Below are 18695 nucleotides of genomic sequence, written 5' to 3' on the forward strand. Positions count from 1 at the left end.
GATTGTCTATTTGTATTTTTTCTTAGAGTAGGAATAGTGTGCATGACAGTAGTGATAACTGCAACACTGAAGTAGAAATTGGATAAAAGACTTGGCCACAAGCAAGGTATTAGAGTCAGAGCAAGAGATTTACCAAATCTAGATTTAACCAAACTCCATTTCAACTGCTACTGTACATTCACCAAAACTGTGTTTTGTCTGATGAGTGCCACCTTTTGTATGCTTGAAGGGTTCAAGGATGCATGCCTAATGCCATCACCACATATAATCCTATCTAGGTTATTTTTATACAGAAGTTAACAAGCCCATGCAGACTGTACCCTCTCAATCACTGGTTGAATCTGGAAGCCATTGTAAGCTTTTTAAATAGTTTTTCATAGTTTTCTATTTTTTCATATATGCATCATTTTCAGTAGAAGAAAGTAAAAATAATATAAAGAATTGTAAAAAAGACCCATAATCATACTCAAACTTAATTACCTTTCACAGCTTTTGTCCAGCACCTACATATTTTTATAGTGTTCTGTCTGATACTTCTATGTTCATACATTTATCCAGGTTTCTACATAGCACTGTAGTGATTACCTTTGGACATCATCACATTTTGCATATTTAAAGTTTTTCCCCTTAGGCCGAATTTTCATAGGTAGGATTAGAGAGGGTTAAAGGGTTGCACTAATAATTGACAGGAGTATGAAAGTACAGTTTCTTAATGACCTTTAAGCATTGGAATGAACGAGATAAGGGGAAGGGAGAGTTGTATGTGTGTAAATCTTACTGACATTGGTTTGGTTTATATAAGATGTCACACAGGATTTTTTTTTGAATATGAAGAAATAATTTGGTATCAGATGGCAACATATTTAAAGAGTAAATGCAAATTTGTACCTGTTGTATTTCTTTATTCCATGCTAACTCGTAGGTATTCTAAAACTCATCCTTTTAAGTCAGAACACTCAAGAACTGGGAACATAGGCTGAATCTTAACTCTTGTTAAAATAGTTTATAGAGTTGTGTACTTTGATGCTATGTCAAGAGCCTTTATTGAGAGAATTCTGTAGAAACTCATCCTTTCTGTGATGGTGGAGAATGTATTTTATTGTACTATGTACAATAAAGTCATCTGACTTTATGAAGGCCCTTGTGAAGAAGTCCTTACATGCCCTAGTACCACAAACTGTTGTGCTTTTCCATAGTTATGTGATTTTTGTCTGTCTAATAAGAACTATCAACAACATACAGGTAATGTTTTAGTTGCTCAGAGCAAAAGTTATAATCTTCCCTCTTAGACGCGCTTTTGGGACATATTTTGTCAAATCTGTGTTTCTTTAGAGAAAATTGATAAATTTATTTAAAATTTAGAGAAAATTATTAAATTTTTCATAAAGCATCCTAGTATAACCATGAAATTAATTATTTCTACTTATTCCACTTATTCCTTTGGGTTTTTTAGGGGGTGTTGGTAGCATTTTCTTTTATTAAAATGATAAGCAGCCCTGGCTGGTGTGGCTCAGTGGATTGAGTGCTGGCCTGCAAACCAAAGGGCCACTGGTTCAATTCCCAGTCAGGGCACATACCTGGGTTGCAGGCCAGGTCCTCAGTAGGGGGCATGCAAGAGGCAACCACACAGTGTTGTTTCTGTCCCTCTTTCTCCCTCCCTCTCTCTCTAAAAATAAAGAAAATCTTTTAAAAAATAAAATAAAATGATAAGCAGTAGAGAACTCCATTGCCCTCTAGATGATGACAAAATTGTTATGTAGGTCATTTAAAGACATACTGCAGTTGGACGTAAAAAACATTATAGCATAAAATATAGAGTATTATTACAGTTTATAATTTACCTATATTGAGATATAAATACCAAAGTACTCCAAGTTTTTTCTTATAAGCAATACGAGTAGGGAGTAAGGCTTGGAGTTCTTAGTTTTATGTACTTCCATGTTGTTTGAACATTGTTTTAGCCATGAGCACATGGTCTGTTTAATTTTTTTAAACTTCTTAAAAAATAGAACACAGCCACAGTTTGGCTGTGGTAAGATCTCATAAGATCATTCTGTTTCTGTGATTGAACCTGGATGAGAAGTCTGTCAGTGAGTTGTTTCCTGCTGTTGTAAGATGTAGTGCTTATTTTTCCCCCTTCTCTCTCAGGTCATTTGGACCCAGGATTCCTAGCAAGTGACAAGACATCTGTTGGCAGTGCACCACTCAATGAAGAAATTAATATTGCCTCTTCAGACAGTGAAGTGGAGATTGTGGGAGTTCAGGAACATGCAAGGTAGAGTATTAATTGGAGTATTCTGATATTTTAAATTGCGAGTGTTATTCTAACTAGAAAACAAGTGAGAAGAAAATGGCAGGCATCACAGTATGGCTGGCATGAATGATGGGAGCCATCTCGGCTTCCTTTGGCTTAAGAAACACTTTTTAATTAGACATGGTTTGAGTTTCAGAATATGTTATATTTGTCTCATATCAAGAACATTGTGACCATCCATGTATGTGAACTAGAAATTATGTTTTCCTTGTCTAGAGTGCTTGACAGATTTTTCTCTTAGGGCATAAGTGTCACTGTACTTCCCCCCCCTCTTACTCATATTTTCTTGCCTTTAACTTTATCTTGAAATATACTGGGACCGAACAATTGAGAAACTTGCGTCTAATATCATATCTCTATTGCTTGTTTCTTAGTGTACCACTTCTTGTCTTTCATTAGAACTTGCAAGTTACTTTGGTCACTATCTAACAGATTGTGTTATTTCTAGTGATGTTTATTTGATTCAGGGAGTCCTTTTTCTTAGCATTGAAAAAGAGCTATAAGATATATCCAATTTGATGGATATAGTTTGCACTTGGTTTGCAGTGCTAAGAAAATGATTTATGAGGTTTGGGATTTGTAAGGTCGAGGTCAGCAAACCAGCCCACTCTCCAGTTCTGGCCTGCTGCCTGTTTTGGTACGGACCTTGAGCTTAGAATAAGAATGGTTTGTACTTTTTGTTTTATTTATTTATATTTAGGGAGAAGGAAAGGGAGGGAGAAAGAGAGGGAGAGAAACATCCATTGGTTGTTTCTTGCGTGCTCCCTATGGAGGGAGACCTGGCCTTCAGATGAGGCATGTGTCCTGACTGGGAATTGAACTGGCAGCCAGCCCTCAGTTCACTGAGCCACACCAGCCAGGGCAAGAAGGATTTTTACATTTTAAATGGTTTTGGGGGGAGGAATCTAAAGAAGAATGTTTTGTGTCATGTGAAAATTACATGAGATGCAAATAAAATTTATTCATGAATTAAATTTTATAGGGACATAGCCGTACTAGTTCATTTACATATTGTCTGTCCCTTGTTTTTGCACTTCAGTGAGAGTTGAGAAGTTTCGACAGATACAGCCTTCAAAAGCCTAAGATAGTCACTCTGTATCCTTTTGTAGAAAAAATTTACGGACTCTTGTTTTAAGATAAGGATTGGTTGCAGCCCTCTAGAGGTATTCCTGAGGAACATTTAACACATACACGTAGATACAAGGCAAAAATTTAGACTGAAAGTCTGTATTCTGTATAGCAAACAACTTTTCTCCTCTGCCGCATGAATTAAGTTGTGGTTTCCTGATTTTCCCAATATTTACATCTCCTTGCCCTTATATCTGATTTTAGTTTTTAGTTAGCAGTAAAAGCATTCACTAGTATTTATTCTGTTGTTATAAAAGGTGAATTTAGGTGTGAAGAGTGGGGGTGAAATACACATGCACATAAATGGAGAGTGCCTTTTTCTAATGAAACTGATCATATTCTGAGAGCATTTTTCAGCTAGACAGTTGGGACTTTAAAGATACAGAGTTAAGTCATAGTTTAATGTGCCATCACCTCAAAAGGGGCCAGTTTTTTGGTTTTTTTAAATTAGAATTAGTATTATCCTAGCACTTTATTCTCTTTCCTATATTTATGCCATAAATATTTCTGTATAGCTGCTTCCTTTTTTTCTTTTTTAAAATAATTTCCCAATTCTGGTGGGAAAGAATTTTTATTCTTTAATCTCATATTTTCCTCTTTTTCTGTTTACTCAAAAACTTTTTTTAAAGTTCTTTTCCATTTTTCTATCTTTTCCCTTCAAGCTACCTTACCTATTAGATGAGGAAGCAGAACTTCTGATTTATTCCTTTACTTCAGCCTGGGTTTGCTATTAGTTCATTTTACCATTGTTCCTTAGAATATAAAAGACACTGTTTTCCTTTAAAGCTCCATGTTAGGATCTTTCTAGAAATTTATAATACTTTTTAGTTCAGACTCCCTACCATAAAACTTACCCTGCCTGTTGACAGATTGATGTAGGTAAATTATCTTTAGTTGTGCCAGGAACACATTATCCATTCACAAATTTCCCTTTGAGTTAAATTTTAAATTTAATTCACTGTTACTCATGTGTTCCTATTTAAGTAGGAAGGAGTAGGTAATAACCTGAGTTGTTTATTTAATCTCTTACTCTGCTGAGACATCCCTTGGTCCAGCTCTCCACTGACTCCTACCCAGTCGCCCTTTTTACTGTCTTGCACCTAAAGTGTTTCTGAGTGAGCCACCTTTCTCTTTGGAGTTTTTGTTCAACTTTTCTTCTATCATGAAACCTTTTGCTTCTTTTTCTGCCATATTATTGGTATCTGGAGTTAAAATTACTATATTTCTATTAAAACTTGGACATTTAAATTGTGGATCCCTCTTCACCTGCAGCGTACACATTATCACTAGTACATACTTATCTGAACTTGCTAGGTCTTTTATCCAGATTGTCATTTTACTCTACCGATATATTTGTTCCACTCTTGTACTAAGTTAAATGACTTTGGCTGCATTTTAAATGACATGTTTCAACATTACTTCCAAGGACTTCTACAAAATATGAAGTATAAAGATGTATGTTATTCTAACTCTCTGGTTTGAATCCTGGGGAAGTCATATCTTGGAGGTGACCAAACCATTCTGAAATCTCAGTGGTTATATTGTTTGTACAGTGGAATGTAGTGCTGACAGATCCTCTTGGAGTATTTGATTGACTCTTGCATCATTTGAGGGCTTTTTTAAATTTTGGTCTTTGGGTCTAGACTGAGTCATCTCACTGACTGTTCTGTCTTTCTGAAAAATTTTTGCAGTAGTTTCTTTAGAAGAAGCCCGATAAGCTTTCACATATTGAGATTAAATAGCTGAGAAGCAGGTGGGGGAGACTTTGTTGGTTGTTTCAGAATTGCCCCTTTGGCTGCCTGTATCTCATGTGGAATTTATTTCTTTTACAGGTCTAGGGTTGCGGTTATGAAGTATTGATGGGCTTCTGGCAGGGTTATCGCTTGGAAAAAGGTTTTAGGTTTTAAACAACATCTTTTTGTTCTAATTTGATTTGCATGTACTGATTTTTTTGTTTGGACTTAGCTGTTCTGGTCTTACTGTTTTTCTTACAATATTCCGCCTTGTTGTGGGCTTTCTGAGAGTTTTTTTAAAACTCAGACTTGGTCCTGGAGTTCTCTTTGGGATTGTGGTTGCTCTGACTTTTTGGGGGGTGCCATACTTCCATGTCTGGAAGCATTTTGTTTGACCTTTGTACTTAGCAATTCTACTTGTGATGTGCCTTTTTGGGGGGGGGGTAAAAGTTGTTTTTCTTTTCTTGCATGTTAATAATTTTTCTGCTCTTTTACTTTAGATTTTGATGTGTTCACTTCGATGTTTCTTCTAGTCACGGACTAGAAAGCATGCTTTCTGAACTAATAATGATTGAATGCATCTTTTAATGACTGCTTTATATTGCTGTGATGAGCTCCTGACCTAAATGTTGTCATTTCCAGGTGTTAATTGTTGGACAGTCCAGTTCACAAGATGCTCTTTGCCAATGAAAGACTTTTCCAACATCTCTTTAGTTCTGTGCTACTTCATTTTGCCAGCTGTTTTAATTTACCCCCATGCCAATATATATATACATATACATATATATACATATATATATTTGCTCTTCATCCTTTTTTCTTCTCTTTTTTTTTTACCAGCCTCATTGATAATTGCCCTAGGAAATTGAATCTATGTAGCACAGAGCTCTCTCTGTCATGGAACTGTGTTGAAACAGTTCCTCCTGTACCTATTCTCTGAAGCTTTTGTGACAATAAGACCCTTACCTCATTGCACTGTAGTCTTTGCTTCTTTGTTCATTGGTATTAATGTTGGTTCATCCCTCAGCAAAAGAATTGCTAGGGGAAGGCTTTTGCATTTTAGACTGGTTGGTTCCTAGAACCAATTGCTACATTAATCCTAAAAATGCAAGGGAGGCAGATGAATATTTCCCTAAAGCCACAAGGATTCATTTCATCCTCAATTAGGAAAAATAAGTAGGAGTATTACCTAAGAGGTCACCTTCAGGCTCTGTAAATGAGAGCAAAAATGATGAATTAAAAATTTTTTTTTCTTTTTGTTGTTATTCAATCACAGTTGTTCCTATTATCCCCCCCCCATTAATCTCCTCTGCCCTACCCACCCCACCTCCCAAAATAATAAATTTTTAATGTTCTCTTAGAATAATAAGCTAACTGTATCAGAAGCTGACTATCAGAGCCTGCCCTCTTTCTGTGTTGTTGTTCTACTGTGAAATCTCTCCTTTCTTGGTTTCAGTGCATGAAGAGCAGGATATTATTCTATCAAAAGTTAGTGTTTATAAAGTGTTTTTGTTTGTTTGTTTTTTAAAGTAAGGCCTGCCCTGGCCAGTGGCTTGGCTGGAACATCGTTCTGTGCACCTGAAAGGTGTTGGTTTAACCCCAGTCAAGGCACATATCCAGGTTGAAGGTTTGATCCCTGATTGGGGCGCATATGAGAGGCCACCTATTGATATCTCTCTCCCCTCCGCCCCCCCCCCCTTTGTCCTCAGTCTCTCAGAATCAATGGGAACATGTCCTTGGGTGAGGATTAAAACAAACAAACAAAAAAATTAAGTAAGGCCTAAGCATTTTCTTGGTTTAAGACTCAAAATATGAGTAGGTAGTGTTATACCTATTGCTAGTCATGCAGATATGAAAACAAAGTTTATGTCTACACTAGAATTGGATTGGGTTAATTAAAAAATAGCTAAATATGCTTCCATGCCCAGGTCTTTTATAATATAGAAAAAGAATATGTAGAATATGTGATAATACATGAAAATCTGTGCTTTATGTTGGTTGCCTTACAAAATTTTGAGCCTCTCACATTTTTCTTTATAAGACTTACAACAATTGTTCTGTTTTCTCCTAAAATGTTTTCTTCTTTACCTGGTATAAGTTACTCTGTAATGCACATCATCTTACAAAATAATTGAAATGTTATAGCAGCCTTTTGTTTACTAGCTTGACTTTTTTTTCTCTGTCACTTAGAAGGAAAGCCTTGTTCTGTCCTCACCCAGCTCCTAAATTCTATTTATTCAAGATGGTTGAGGTCATTAAATCATAAAATATTGCTTAAATGTTTTATTGGCTTATATGCAGAAAAGTCATAGGTACGCTTTTTAAAATATCCCCATCTGAGGATGTGTTTTGATTTGAGAGACAGAAAAAGTGGGGCAGAGGAGAGGGAGGGAGACAGAGAGACAGACAGACATCAATTGGTTGCTTCCCTTGAACTTGCAACCTAAATATGTGCCTTGAATGGGGATTGAAACCATGGCCATTTTGTGTACGGGACGATGGTCCAACCAATTGAGCCACCCGTCCCCAGGGCCATAGCTGTACCTTGTTCCCTGTAAGTACTGTTCTGACTTCTAACAGGGAAGTTTTGCCTTTGTTATTCAAAATCTTAAAGTTACAGATTACCGTAGAATCCCCTTTAACAGTCCTGACAGTGGCCCAGCAATTGCTTGAATGTTTAAAGGGCAGTCTATAGTGGCTGTAACTGTTGTGTGGTCATGATCATCCAAAACTTGCCTTCCAGAAACCGATTCATGGTTCTTACTCTGTGCTCTAGATCTGTACGAGGTAGAGTAGCCACCTTCCCTGGTGACTCTGTTGTCTTTGGGCACTGCCTTTCCAGTTTCAGTTAGCAGGGGCCTGGAAAGCTTTTGACCAAAGATGGCATCCTCACATCCTCCAGAGAATCTAAAAATTTGAACCAAGAGAAACAGACTGAGAGGACTGGGGCTTGAGTCTAATCAGTGAGGCTTAATTGTCCCATCATCTCATGTTCTTTGTGGCACACCACTGTCCTTTGAACAAATTCTCCTTTTGCTTAAAGTAGCGCAAGTTGGTTTCCAGTAACTGGAACCATTTGTAACATAACTACAGAAGCAGTTTGACTTAGCTAAAGAAGTACCTCGTTCAGTCCATTCCGCCCATTCCGTCCATTCCTCAGTAGTAAATGCTGTCTCCAAACCTCTCGCTGTCCTATTCTGGACACTTTGTAGCATCTGCATTACTATTTATTGAATGTCCTCCAGGGAAAAGAGGTCACAGGATAGTACTTCAGGTGTAGTCTGAGGAAGGCATAGTTATTTGGTGGGAAAAAATCTCCCCAGTGGAGACCTGATTTTATTCTGGTTCTCTGCTTAACTTGCTTAAAACCCTGGGCATTTGTCATCTGTGTAAAATGAGCAGATTGGATAGGATCCCTTTTAAAGCAGCTACCTGATGTTACATTGTATGATTGCTTTATTGGGAATAAGGGAATAAATACCTCTTTTATTTTGGAGGTATTTCTAGGAATTCTGCCAAAGATTACATTTACTCTCTTTTTAGCCATTCATTCCCTGAATTCCTCCTAAGGTTGTAGCCAGCTTTACTTCAGTTAGTACTTGTACAGATGAACTTTTGAACTTTTGAAGAACTTTCATTTTTAAATTGTTAATCTGGGCCTATATTTGCACTCTACTGATTGTTGCTGTTTGCCTTAATCTATTTTAATCTACATTTGTACCCTGTCTGGTGTGGTTCATTTGGTAGGGCATCATCCTGCAAACTGAAAGGTCTCAGGGACTATTCCCGGTCAGGGCACCTGTCCAAGTTACGGATTTGGTCTCCAGTTGGGGTCCATGTAGGAGGCAGCTGGTATTTCTCACTCACATCGATGTTTTTCTCTCTTCCTCCCTCTCTTCCCATCTCTCTGGAACCAATTAAAAAATACACATACACACATTTATAAAGTGACAACATGAGATTGTAGAAATTATTGGACTCAAAATCAGACATGGCTTGAAGTTCCTTTGCCACCCACTTTCAAGCAGTGTGACCCTGGGCAAATCATGTAACGTCTTTAGTCTTTAGTTTTCCCTGTCTGTAGAATATGGATAGTAACTTCCATGTCTACCTCATAGGTCTTGGTAGTGTCAAATGAGGTGAAACTGCTTAATAAACTTAGTATTCTATTGCCATCAGTTATCAAAAACATTTCTATAAATATTGAATGGACTTCTTTGGGTGACAGCCTTCTTTGACTATGTGATGGGTTGGACAAATTTGGATTAGACTTTGACTTTATGTCCTTTAATTTAGTGCTTTTTACTAGTGAGTTTTTGAAGATGTAGTGAGTAATGCCCCCTTAACTCATTTCTGAACAGATGACAGGTCTCCGGTCTGTAACAAATTTGCATTGTGCTCTGGCCCCATGGAGTCTGTTTTTCAGCATCTCTTAGTAAGGAAGTTGTTTATGGACTAACCTTTGCAGGAGCGGGACCTCTTTCAAGGAGCTTAAGGTCCTTGGGGGGCAGTTCTGCCACTGAGCCCATCTATTGTTAACGCTCGTGTTCTTTGGAACTTGGTGGTGCGGGGGGGCATTGAAGGAAAGCTGGAATACTCAAGTGATCCAACACTCACTGTATGCTGGTTGTGAAAACAGCTGCTCAGGACCCACTGTGGTAGGTTATGTGACTAGAGTCAGGCCATTCGTCACCTGTCACATGCTACACAGGGACTCTTCTATTGCAGGTGTGTCCATTCTGGAGGAGGTGTGATTCAGAGTGTTTTTCACCAGCAATTTATTTATTTATTTAAAGATATTTATCTTTAGAGAGGAAGGAGAGAGGGAGAGAAACATCAATGTATGGTTGCCTTTTGTGCGTCCCCTGCTGGGAGTTGGCCTGCAGGGAACTGGCCTGCAACCCAGGCATGTGCCCTGACTGGGAATCGAACCACAATCCTCTGGTTCGCAGGCCTGCGCTCAATCCACTGAGCTACACCAGCCAGGGCCTTCACCAGTAATTTAGATGTGAGGGCATAAGTAGCAAGGATAACTTGAGCTGCCTGCCTTCCTCTCATTTGAGTCAAAACTTAGTGGTTAAACTGGAGGCTCACAGTCCTGCCATTTGACTGGGATGTGAAATTCAGTGTCAGTGCTTCTGAAACAATTTGCGTCCAGTGAACTCTCGGTGAGGTTCATCAGCAAGGCAGTTCTGTCCGTCTGATAGAGTACGGTACTTTTAGAGAATCTCAGCTTAGCCTTGTTACTTACACTGAACTAAAGCGTAAGAAGTTCTGATGAAGCCGAGTGTTTGTGGTGACCTTCAGAATGAGGGCAGTTGATCCTTTATGTGTGATCTAGTAGTTACAGACTTTTAGAAATCTCATCTGTAAAGGGATATTACTGTTATGATCTTTGAAGGTGTTATTACCAAATATGGCACAGAACTTATTTTAAGAACAAGTTTCATTTACATTTCTTACTGTTCATTTGTTCACACTATGATTATTTGCACATACTCATTTTGCTCTGGATTTATATGGTATTCTGTCCTTAAGATCCAGAGGTTTAAATGTGTTCAGAGAAACATCATCTTACCCATTGTCAGTAACAGTCCTAGACATAACTCAGGAGTTTCTGACAGACAAAACTCTTGGCCATTTTTTAGGCCATACCAAGAGGAGGGGGAGGGAGGATAAAGGGAAGGATATTGGTTATGGTTTCATGAACTTGCATAGTAGCCTGATCTTAGTAAAAAGTATTGATTAATACTAGTGAAGATATATTGCCTTCTATCTTTGCTGTGGTACAGTTAGCCATGCTTTTGTTCTTCATCTCAATTGCAGGTGTGTCCATCCTCGAGGAGGTGTGATTCAGAGCGTCTCTTCCTGGAAGCATGGCTCAGGCACGCCGTATGTCAGCAGCCGGCAAACTCAGTCATGGACTGCTGTGGCTCCCCAGCAGACTTGGGCTTCACCTGCAGAAGTTGTAGACCTTACCTTGGATGAGGATAGCAGACGTAAATACCTACTGTAATACAATGTCACTGTGTTCCCTCTGCACTGTTCCCTTCCGCTTCCTCCTCCTCCTTTTTGTGACATCAAAGTTCATTGTCATAGCTTCAGCCTCAGAAGCTGTTTGTGGCATTTGTATAATCAGAAATCATGGAAAATTTTCCCCCTCCTTTTTTTCTCCTTTTCTTTTTTCTTTTTTCTTTCTTTTTTTTTGTAAATGAAAAGAAGTCACTTAGGAAAATAACTTATCACAGAGAAAAGAATTTCTTCTTTCCGTTGGTAGGGCTATGAGAATGATGAATTAGACAACTTCATTTTACTTAGTGACTCTTTTTCTTAGGAAACTCGGTCTTCCTTTTAGAATAATATTTTAATTGCCAGGTGAAATGAATTTTAGTGTTTGGATCTCGTATTTATTTTTCTGTGTATAAAATTAATCCCTAGACTTGACCACGGTCAGCCCCCCCATTGGCACTCCCACCTTAGGGCATTTGCACACACGTTAGTCAGGTCCTTATTGGCACCTAGTAGGGCATGTGCATTTGGAAACCTGTTCTTAAAAATAGAAGACAAGTGTTACTTTTCTTTTAGCTTAAGTCTTCTAACTTCTTTCCTGTCTTTGCTCCTGGCTGACTTCCCACAACACGGATAATTGACCTGCCCCTTTGTGTTTATTAATACTGTTAAGATGTCTTAATTGGTCTCTTTGTTGCAATAATTGATAACTCTTTGGAAAATGTGGCTGAGGCATTTCGGATAGATAACGACCATGGGGTTTTCTGGGCATAAGAAAGAGAGTATTGAGAAGTCAGTAGGAAAATCTCATCCCCTCAAAATTTTCCCCTGGTTTATTCAAATAACCGGAGAACACAAAAACCTATTACTTAGGTAGAGTATAAAGAGTTGTGTAGCTTCTAAGGCTGTGGGCACTTGCAAATATTTGCTGAGAGGAAAATGCCTTCTTTTCATAGCTGATCTCTCCAAAATGGATGTACAACTGTTTGAACTTGAGCTGAAATTGACCTGATTCTATATTTGGGTATTTTTCTCCTCTACCTTCTAAAATTGTAAAAACCAAAATGCACCATGATGCAAAGCACATGAATGGCACTGTAGGTTTTACAGTATCTAAAATGTATAGCAAAGGGTAATGTGAGCTTCAGGGAATTCAGGAAATGCCAGTGTGGGAATTTGTGGCATTAGTTACTACCTTTCTCCCTATGACATGTTGTAGTTACTAGTGAATTATTTTTACAAGCAATACCTAGAGTTTAAACACTATATACTGTGCACAGGAGGAGTGAAGTAATATTGGCTTAGAAGACCTCACCTTTTGTTTTTCCAGTTTTTGTTGGCCTGTTTTGGGTTTTTGGTTTCATTTTTACCATATAATATTGCTAAACCCCTTTTCCTCACTCCCCAAATATGTTGCTGGCTCTTCCTTATCATATGAGCATGAGAACTACCATTTCTTAGTTTTCATTCAGTAGACACTCATTTACTAAGTGCCTGTTTGGCATAAGGCATAGTGCAGGGTGGGTGCTGTGGGGTTGCTGAGATGAATGAGACACCCACTGCATGCACCAGAGTTTGCCTGGCTCCACCTGCCTGACCTTTTCTTTTGTTTCAGAAAGACTCAGTTGTTCCATTACCCTTCCTCCTGCTGCTGTGCTTCTTCCATACACTTCTTCCTGGGAGTGTACTGAAGTGTGTGTTCTTTGAGCTTCTCTGATAATATCTCAGTTGATCTGGCCTCCGTTCTTCATCACCTTTTAATTTTCTATCAATCTACTTTTAATAGACCATGCCTTTAAAAGATCGTTAACCTCCAGTTTTAGCACCTCATATCTCAAGTCTCTCACATGGCCCTAGTTCTAGACAAAAACCAAAGACCCAGAGGCCAGAGCAAAATAGGACCTTCTGCAGATTCACTACTGGTGTATTATTGGACCTTCACATTTTACTTTAGGATTAACTTATTAAATTTTACTGTTACACATTGTTTTTGACTTGAATTAAAATACTAGACAAGGCAGAAATGTATAATTTCTGGTCTTTGTATTCTAGGAAAATCATTGAGAAAAGAATAGAATGGATTATATGACTTGAAGTTTTTGCAGCTTATTTTGTCCCCAGTATCAGGGCAGAGCCCTGTTTTAAAGAATGTTTTGCATTCTGTACTCTTAACATTAACAGTATGTTTGTCCAGTTCCATACAGCAGGCAATTTCCCATGACATGTTTTTTTAGCCCCTAATAACCATCCTCTAAGAAGAATTTTGGTATGCTGTGTGCACTGCAGATTGGGAGCAGAGTGAAGTTGTAACCAAGCTCTTTTCTGGCTGTTTGCTTTTATAGCAGCTTTCACTTTGTCCTCACCTGTCCTCCTTCCAGCACCCTCCCTACCTGAGTTGATGCACCAAAACAGGGATTTGGAAATTAGATGCAAAGCGGGGAGGAGAAGGGATGGTAGGGACAATCAGCTTTTCCCGCTACTGGATTGCAACTTTTCCACCTACTGAAAACACAGAGGGTATGTTCCAACTCTTCTTTCATTGCCAGATCCAATAGAGTGGGGGTATGGTTTCTGGCGAGGTATTAATGCTAAACAACTCCCGTGACATTTGAGATTTCTTTATGTATAAAGAGGATTTTTTTAAACCGAAGTTTTGCATTTGGTAGCATAAATACTTATTTATGCCGCATAGGACATTGTCCATTCTAAGTAATATCTCTGCTAAATGGTGTGCTTGGGTCACAGATCGGTTTTTGGAGCTGATTTGGTTGTCTTCCCTCCCCCCAATTTGAAACCACAGAGCAGCAACCAGCTCTTACCTCCTCACAACTGCCCTGTAACATGTCACTGCTGCTCACCAGTAGTTTTCTTTTCATTTTGACGGAAAGGGCTGGGCTGAATGAACTCCCATTATTCTTTACAATTGAGCATCCCATGAACTCTGTTTTTACTATCATCAATTGTGAGTATAACCATCTGATTTGCTAATTTAGTCAATTGTTCATTGTTACTTTTAGCAGACTAGCACCATAGGTAACTTAAAAATGAATTTGTTGCCTGCTTTTTTGTACTGTGTCACAAGGCTTGTGAAAAAGCTGGGGACACAATTTTGTCTTTCAGTTTAACTTTTTTTTTTAAGGCAAGGAACTCCTAATCCCTATTTTCCAGTATGTGTATGATGCGACTTGGATGTACATATAAAAATGATTGCACCCTAACCAAACTTCCTCAGATTGTGCACTGTTTGTTTAAAATAATCACGTATTTTAGTCCAATGCTGTTGTATTTTTTCATTTTATTTAAAACACTATGTACCTATTTTAACAAACTTTAAAGGGTAGTGATCTTTAAAAAAAATCACTGGATAACTAGGAAATATATTTTTTGTTGTTGTTTTGTTTTGTTTTGTTTTTTTTAAGAGAGTACAAAGGTCACTGAGGCCTTTTGCTCCTCTTACCGTGAAAATGAGATGTTAGCCGTTGTGTGGCTGGGAGTCGGTGCACTTGGCGGTGAACAGACCTGCTGTCGCTGGGGTGTGAGTGTGGACTTGATGCAGTGACGACAAATCATTGCGTGGAATTAATGATTTAAAATGTGCAACTCTAGTTTTTAGAACAAAATTTGGTTCTTCTTTACATTCACTATTTAGTTTTTGTTTCCATTTAGTATTTAATGGTCTTTGGAGAAAAAATAATAAAACAGAGTGTTATATATATATTTTTTGGTGCAAGATAAGATTTTCTGTTTTTTGAAATAAGTCTGTAGCATAAAGGTTAAACTATTTTAAGACAAAAATAAAATAGAGTGTATTTAAACAATGATAATTTCTGAGGATTTTTTTTCTATCTGCTTCAGTTAAATAGATGGTGCCTGGAGCAGCTCCCAAGTTACTTTTGGATGTGAAAGGGGATTATATTTTGTTAACAGAACATATCGTTATAAGAGGCCTGATTTTCTCCCAAGTGATGACTGTATCCTACTTGCAGATGTTTTGCACATGACCTTTGGAGTGTTAGGTCTAGATAAAAATAGCTTTGTGTTAGCTTTCCTGTAGACCCCTACCTCCCTTTCTGGCTAGGACCATGAGATTTCAGAGTGCTGAAGGCTCTCTAGTGAGTCCTAGGCACCTTTGTTCCTTGGACTAAACCTCAGCTGACAGTTACTTCCCAGAGGCCAGTGCACTAGGGCAAGACGCAGTGACTGCATGCACTTCGCACATGATTGAACACTGAAGCAAATACAGGGTATTTCAAAAATACCATATTTTGCCCTGGCTGGCATAGCTCAGTGGATTGAGCGCGGGCCTGCGAACCAGACAATTGCGGTTCGATTCCCAATCAGGGCACATGCCTGGGTAGCAGGCCAGTTCCCAGCAGGGGATGCAGGAGAAGCAACCATACATTGATGTTTCTCTTCTCTTTCCTTCCCTTCCCCTCTAAAGATAAATAAATAAAATATTTTTAAAAAGTCAAAAAAAACATTTTGCTGTGTATAATGTGCACTATTTTGCCCAAATTTTTTTGTGGGAAAAATAGAGATGCATATTACACGTGGGTAATACTAATTCTGTATATAAATGTTTTTGATTCTTTTGTTTATGCTTATGCATTAAAAGTGTAACTCTAGAAAGCAATAATGACATCCATATGCAAAATAATACCCTGGAATACGATAATCAGTTTTATTTCTAAATATAAATGAATGAGTGAATGAATAAATAAATAATTTAATTTAAAAACTAAAACAAAAGATTTTTTTTTCCTGAAAGTTTGGTCCAAAAACATGGGTGCTCATTATACATGGGAGCGCATTGTACACAGCAAAATACGGTAGCCTAACTTTTCTGCACTTAATTTGGTTCTATTTTCAGATTTTCTTACTTGGTTATTGGAATGGAAGGAGCTACCAAATTCACGTCCCATGACTTTTGTAACTTCATGTAAAGGAGAAAGAGGGACCAGGGAGAGTGAGGCCTATATTGATTAAAACATACACTCGTGGATCTCTTAATGTTCCCCGACAAGTTTTAGTTCTACTTGCACTACAAGGCTATCTGTTAACAATTAGGAAGTATTTTCAGTTTTTTGAAATGGTTCTTCTATACTATCTTGTATCTAAGACCTAGATACATTAGTGCTATGAATACACCTTTTTCCCATGGGCCTGAGAAGAAGATTGTTTACCTCGGGCTTTGCTTTTGAACCCTTTTGCCTTTGGATGCTCTGCTTTTGAAGACTAGACAAGGTGTGAGTAAGTAAAATAATCCACGGGTAATATTTAATTTCATTCTAGTCTCCTTTTTTTATTGTTACTGGCTTTTGGTTTGCCTGCCCTTGTTTGTATGTTTTTCACGTTGGATCAGTGGTCCCCAGCCTTTTGGCACCAGGGACCAGTTTCATGGGAGACAATTCTTCCACAGAATGGGGTTGGCAGAGAGAAGAAGGATGGCTTTATAGCCTGCCACCAGATGCAGCTTAATTGTCACTTGCCACTCACTGGCAGGTGACTCGTTTTGATACGAGTCTGCAAACAATTGATTTATTATGCATCTCTGTGAGGTCAAACCTCTCTGCTAATGATAATCTGCATTTGCAGCCCCTTCCCAGCACTGTCACCACCCCCTCAGCTCCACCTCATCATCAGGCATCAGCTTCTCATCAAGAGCATGCAACCTAGATCCCTCACGTGTTCAGTTCTCAGTAGGGTTTGCACTCCTATGAGAATCTAGCGCCACTGCTGATGTGACAGGAGGCGGAGCTCAGGCAGTAATGGGAGCGATGGGGAGCAGCTGTAAACACAGGGGATGCTTCCCTTGCTCACAGCTCACCTCCTGCTGTGCAGCCCGGTCTGTTCCTTATAGGCCATGAACTGGAGTGGTCTGTGGCCCAGGGGTTAGGGACTCCTGCATTAGATGACAATGTTTGTAACTTTAGTCCAAACAGAAAAATTGTAGATAAATCTTTTACCAAATACTCTCTTCGGTTCCAATTTTGCAACCAGAGGGAAGTTTTTCTAGGTTTTGTTTTAACCATGTTACTGATCTCTGGAGGAGTAAATCCTCGTAAGTCATTGGTAGACAAGATTTTTTGCTTGCTTGACTTCACGTTTGAGTGCAGCAATGAACAGAATTAGAGGTGGTCTTGGGCTATAGTGGAACTTTGGCTGAGACAGTCTGCTTGGACAAAAAGAAGTTTGTAGTAAATACTGCAAGGAGCTCAGTCAAAATGCAAGTGATGATCCACGAACCTCAAAGAGACACAGCAAGAGCACCCACTGGCTCAAAACAGGTGGATACTCTTGGCTCGGCAGGTGGCAGGTCGTCGAGCTGGAGAGGACGTCAGGCAGCATGGATCTCTTTCTGCCAGGCCTCTGGAGCCCGTTGGGTGGGCTAGATGTGAGTAAAGAGTGTGAGTCCCTCCCAGCAGAGAAGTGAAACCTCAGAAAGGTGTGGCGGCGGCAGCTGGTATGATCTGCTCCAGATCCTGGCCTGCTGGTTGGGAACACCCCTTAGTGGTAAATTATATCAACTTAACTCTATTTTTTGAAAAAGAAGCTTTTTGGTACCAGATTTTTCCTTTGTGATTTGGTAATTGACACCTCAGAGCAATCATTTCTGATTTCTTACCATGATTGCTTCATTCTAAGAGTGGGAAGGTGAAATAGACTGTTGAGTCCTCACTTCACTTTTTTATAAAATCCTCACCTGACAATATGTTTTTTATTGATTTTGAGACGGGGGAAGAGAGAGAGAGAGAAAGAAAGAAACAGACATCCATCGGTCGCTCCCATACATGCTCCAACCGGGGATCGAGTCTGCAACCATCAAACCCAGAACCTTTTGGTGTGGGGGATGATGCCCCAACCAACTGAGCCACCTGGGCTGAAGCAAGCAAGTTGGACTTTAGGCTGGATCTTGGAACCTGCAGCCAGAAGGGGTTCAGACCCAGAGAGTGGACTTACTAATGTATAAAAAGCCTGAACCCCACAGATCAGGAGGCTCCAGAAAGGCCATCTGACCCCTGGAGGGATTTGATTTCTATACCTGTAAAACAAAGAATTTTTTGGATTTCTTTTCTGAGCCTGAAAGGAGGTAGGTAATTCGTTGCTCTGCAGAGCCATTCAGCTCTTGAGGCAGGAATTCAGCAGAACCGCTGACTCCAAGGAGCTGTTCAGAGGACTCCAGCTCTGTCATCTCACTGAAGCTTTGGAAAAGCGTTGGATGCCTAACACTCACAGAGCCTTGAATTTCTACAAACCGTTTTCACAGTTTTAAAAGAATGTTTATTTCAGAATTTCCACTTGGGGGTAAGAAGTGGTACAAATTATTTGCTTAATTTTGCAGATTGAAAGACTGAGAACAGAATAACGGTTATCTAGATTTGCATAGCTAGACTTTGCAAGAGAAGATTTCCCCCCCCCCCCCAGGTTCAAATTGGGACTTTTTAGCTTTAAGAAAAACAAAACCTCTTTCCTTTACCTGCCTGCTTCTGCTCCTGCTACTCTTGCTTCTT

At 39.0% G+C, this 18695-nt stretch overlaps 1 protein-coding gene across 3 annotated transcripts in view; it reads left to right on the forward strand.

Annotated features, from left to right (window-relative positions):
• ARK2N (arkadia (RNF111) N-terminal like PKA signaling regulator 2N) overlaps positions 1-15005 on the forward strand; it is a 69000-nt gene extending 53995 nt beyond the window's left edge. For all 3 annotated transcript variants that reach the window (XM_037033740.1, XM_037033734.1, XM_037033751.1), the window contains 2 exons: positions 2149-2275; positions 11002-15005. In XM_037033740.1, coding sequence (XP_036889635.1) covers positions 2149-2275; positions 11002-11191 — 317 coding nt within the window. In that variant the 3' untranslated portion in view covers positions 11192-15005. The remainder of the gene's footprint in view (positions 1-2148; positions 2276-11001) is intronic.
• The last annotated feature ends 3690 nt before the right edge of the window (positions 15006-18695 follow it).

The sequence above is a fragment of the Sturnira hondurensis genome, unplaced genomic scaffold, assembly GCF_014824575.4.
Source record: "Sturnira hondurensis isolate 20B ecotype Veracruz unplaced genomic scaffold, ASM1482457v3 Scaffold0001872, whole genome shotgun sequence".
Taxonomy (NCBI): Eukaryota; Metazoa; Chordata; class Mammalia; order Chiroptera; family Phyllostomidae; genus Sturnira; species Sturnira hondurensis.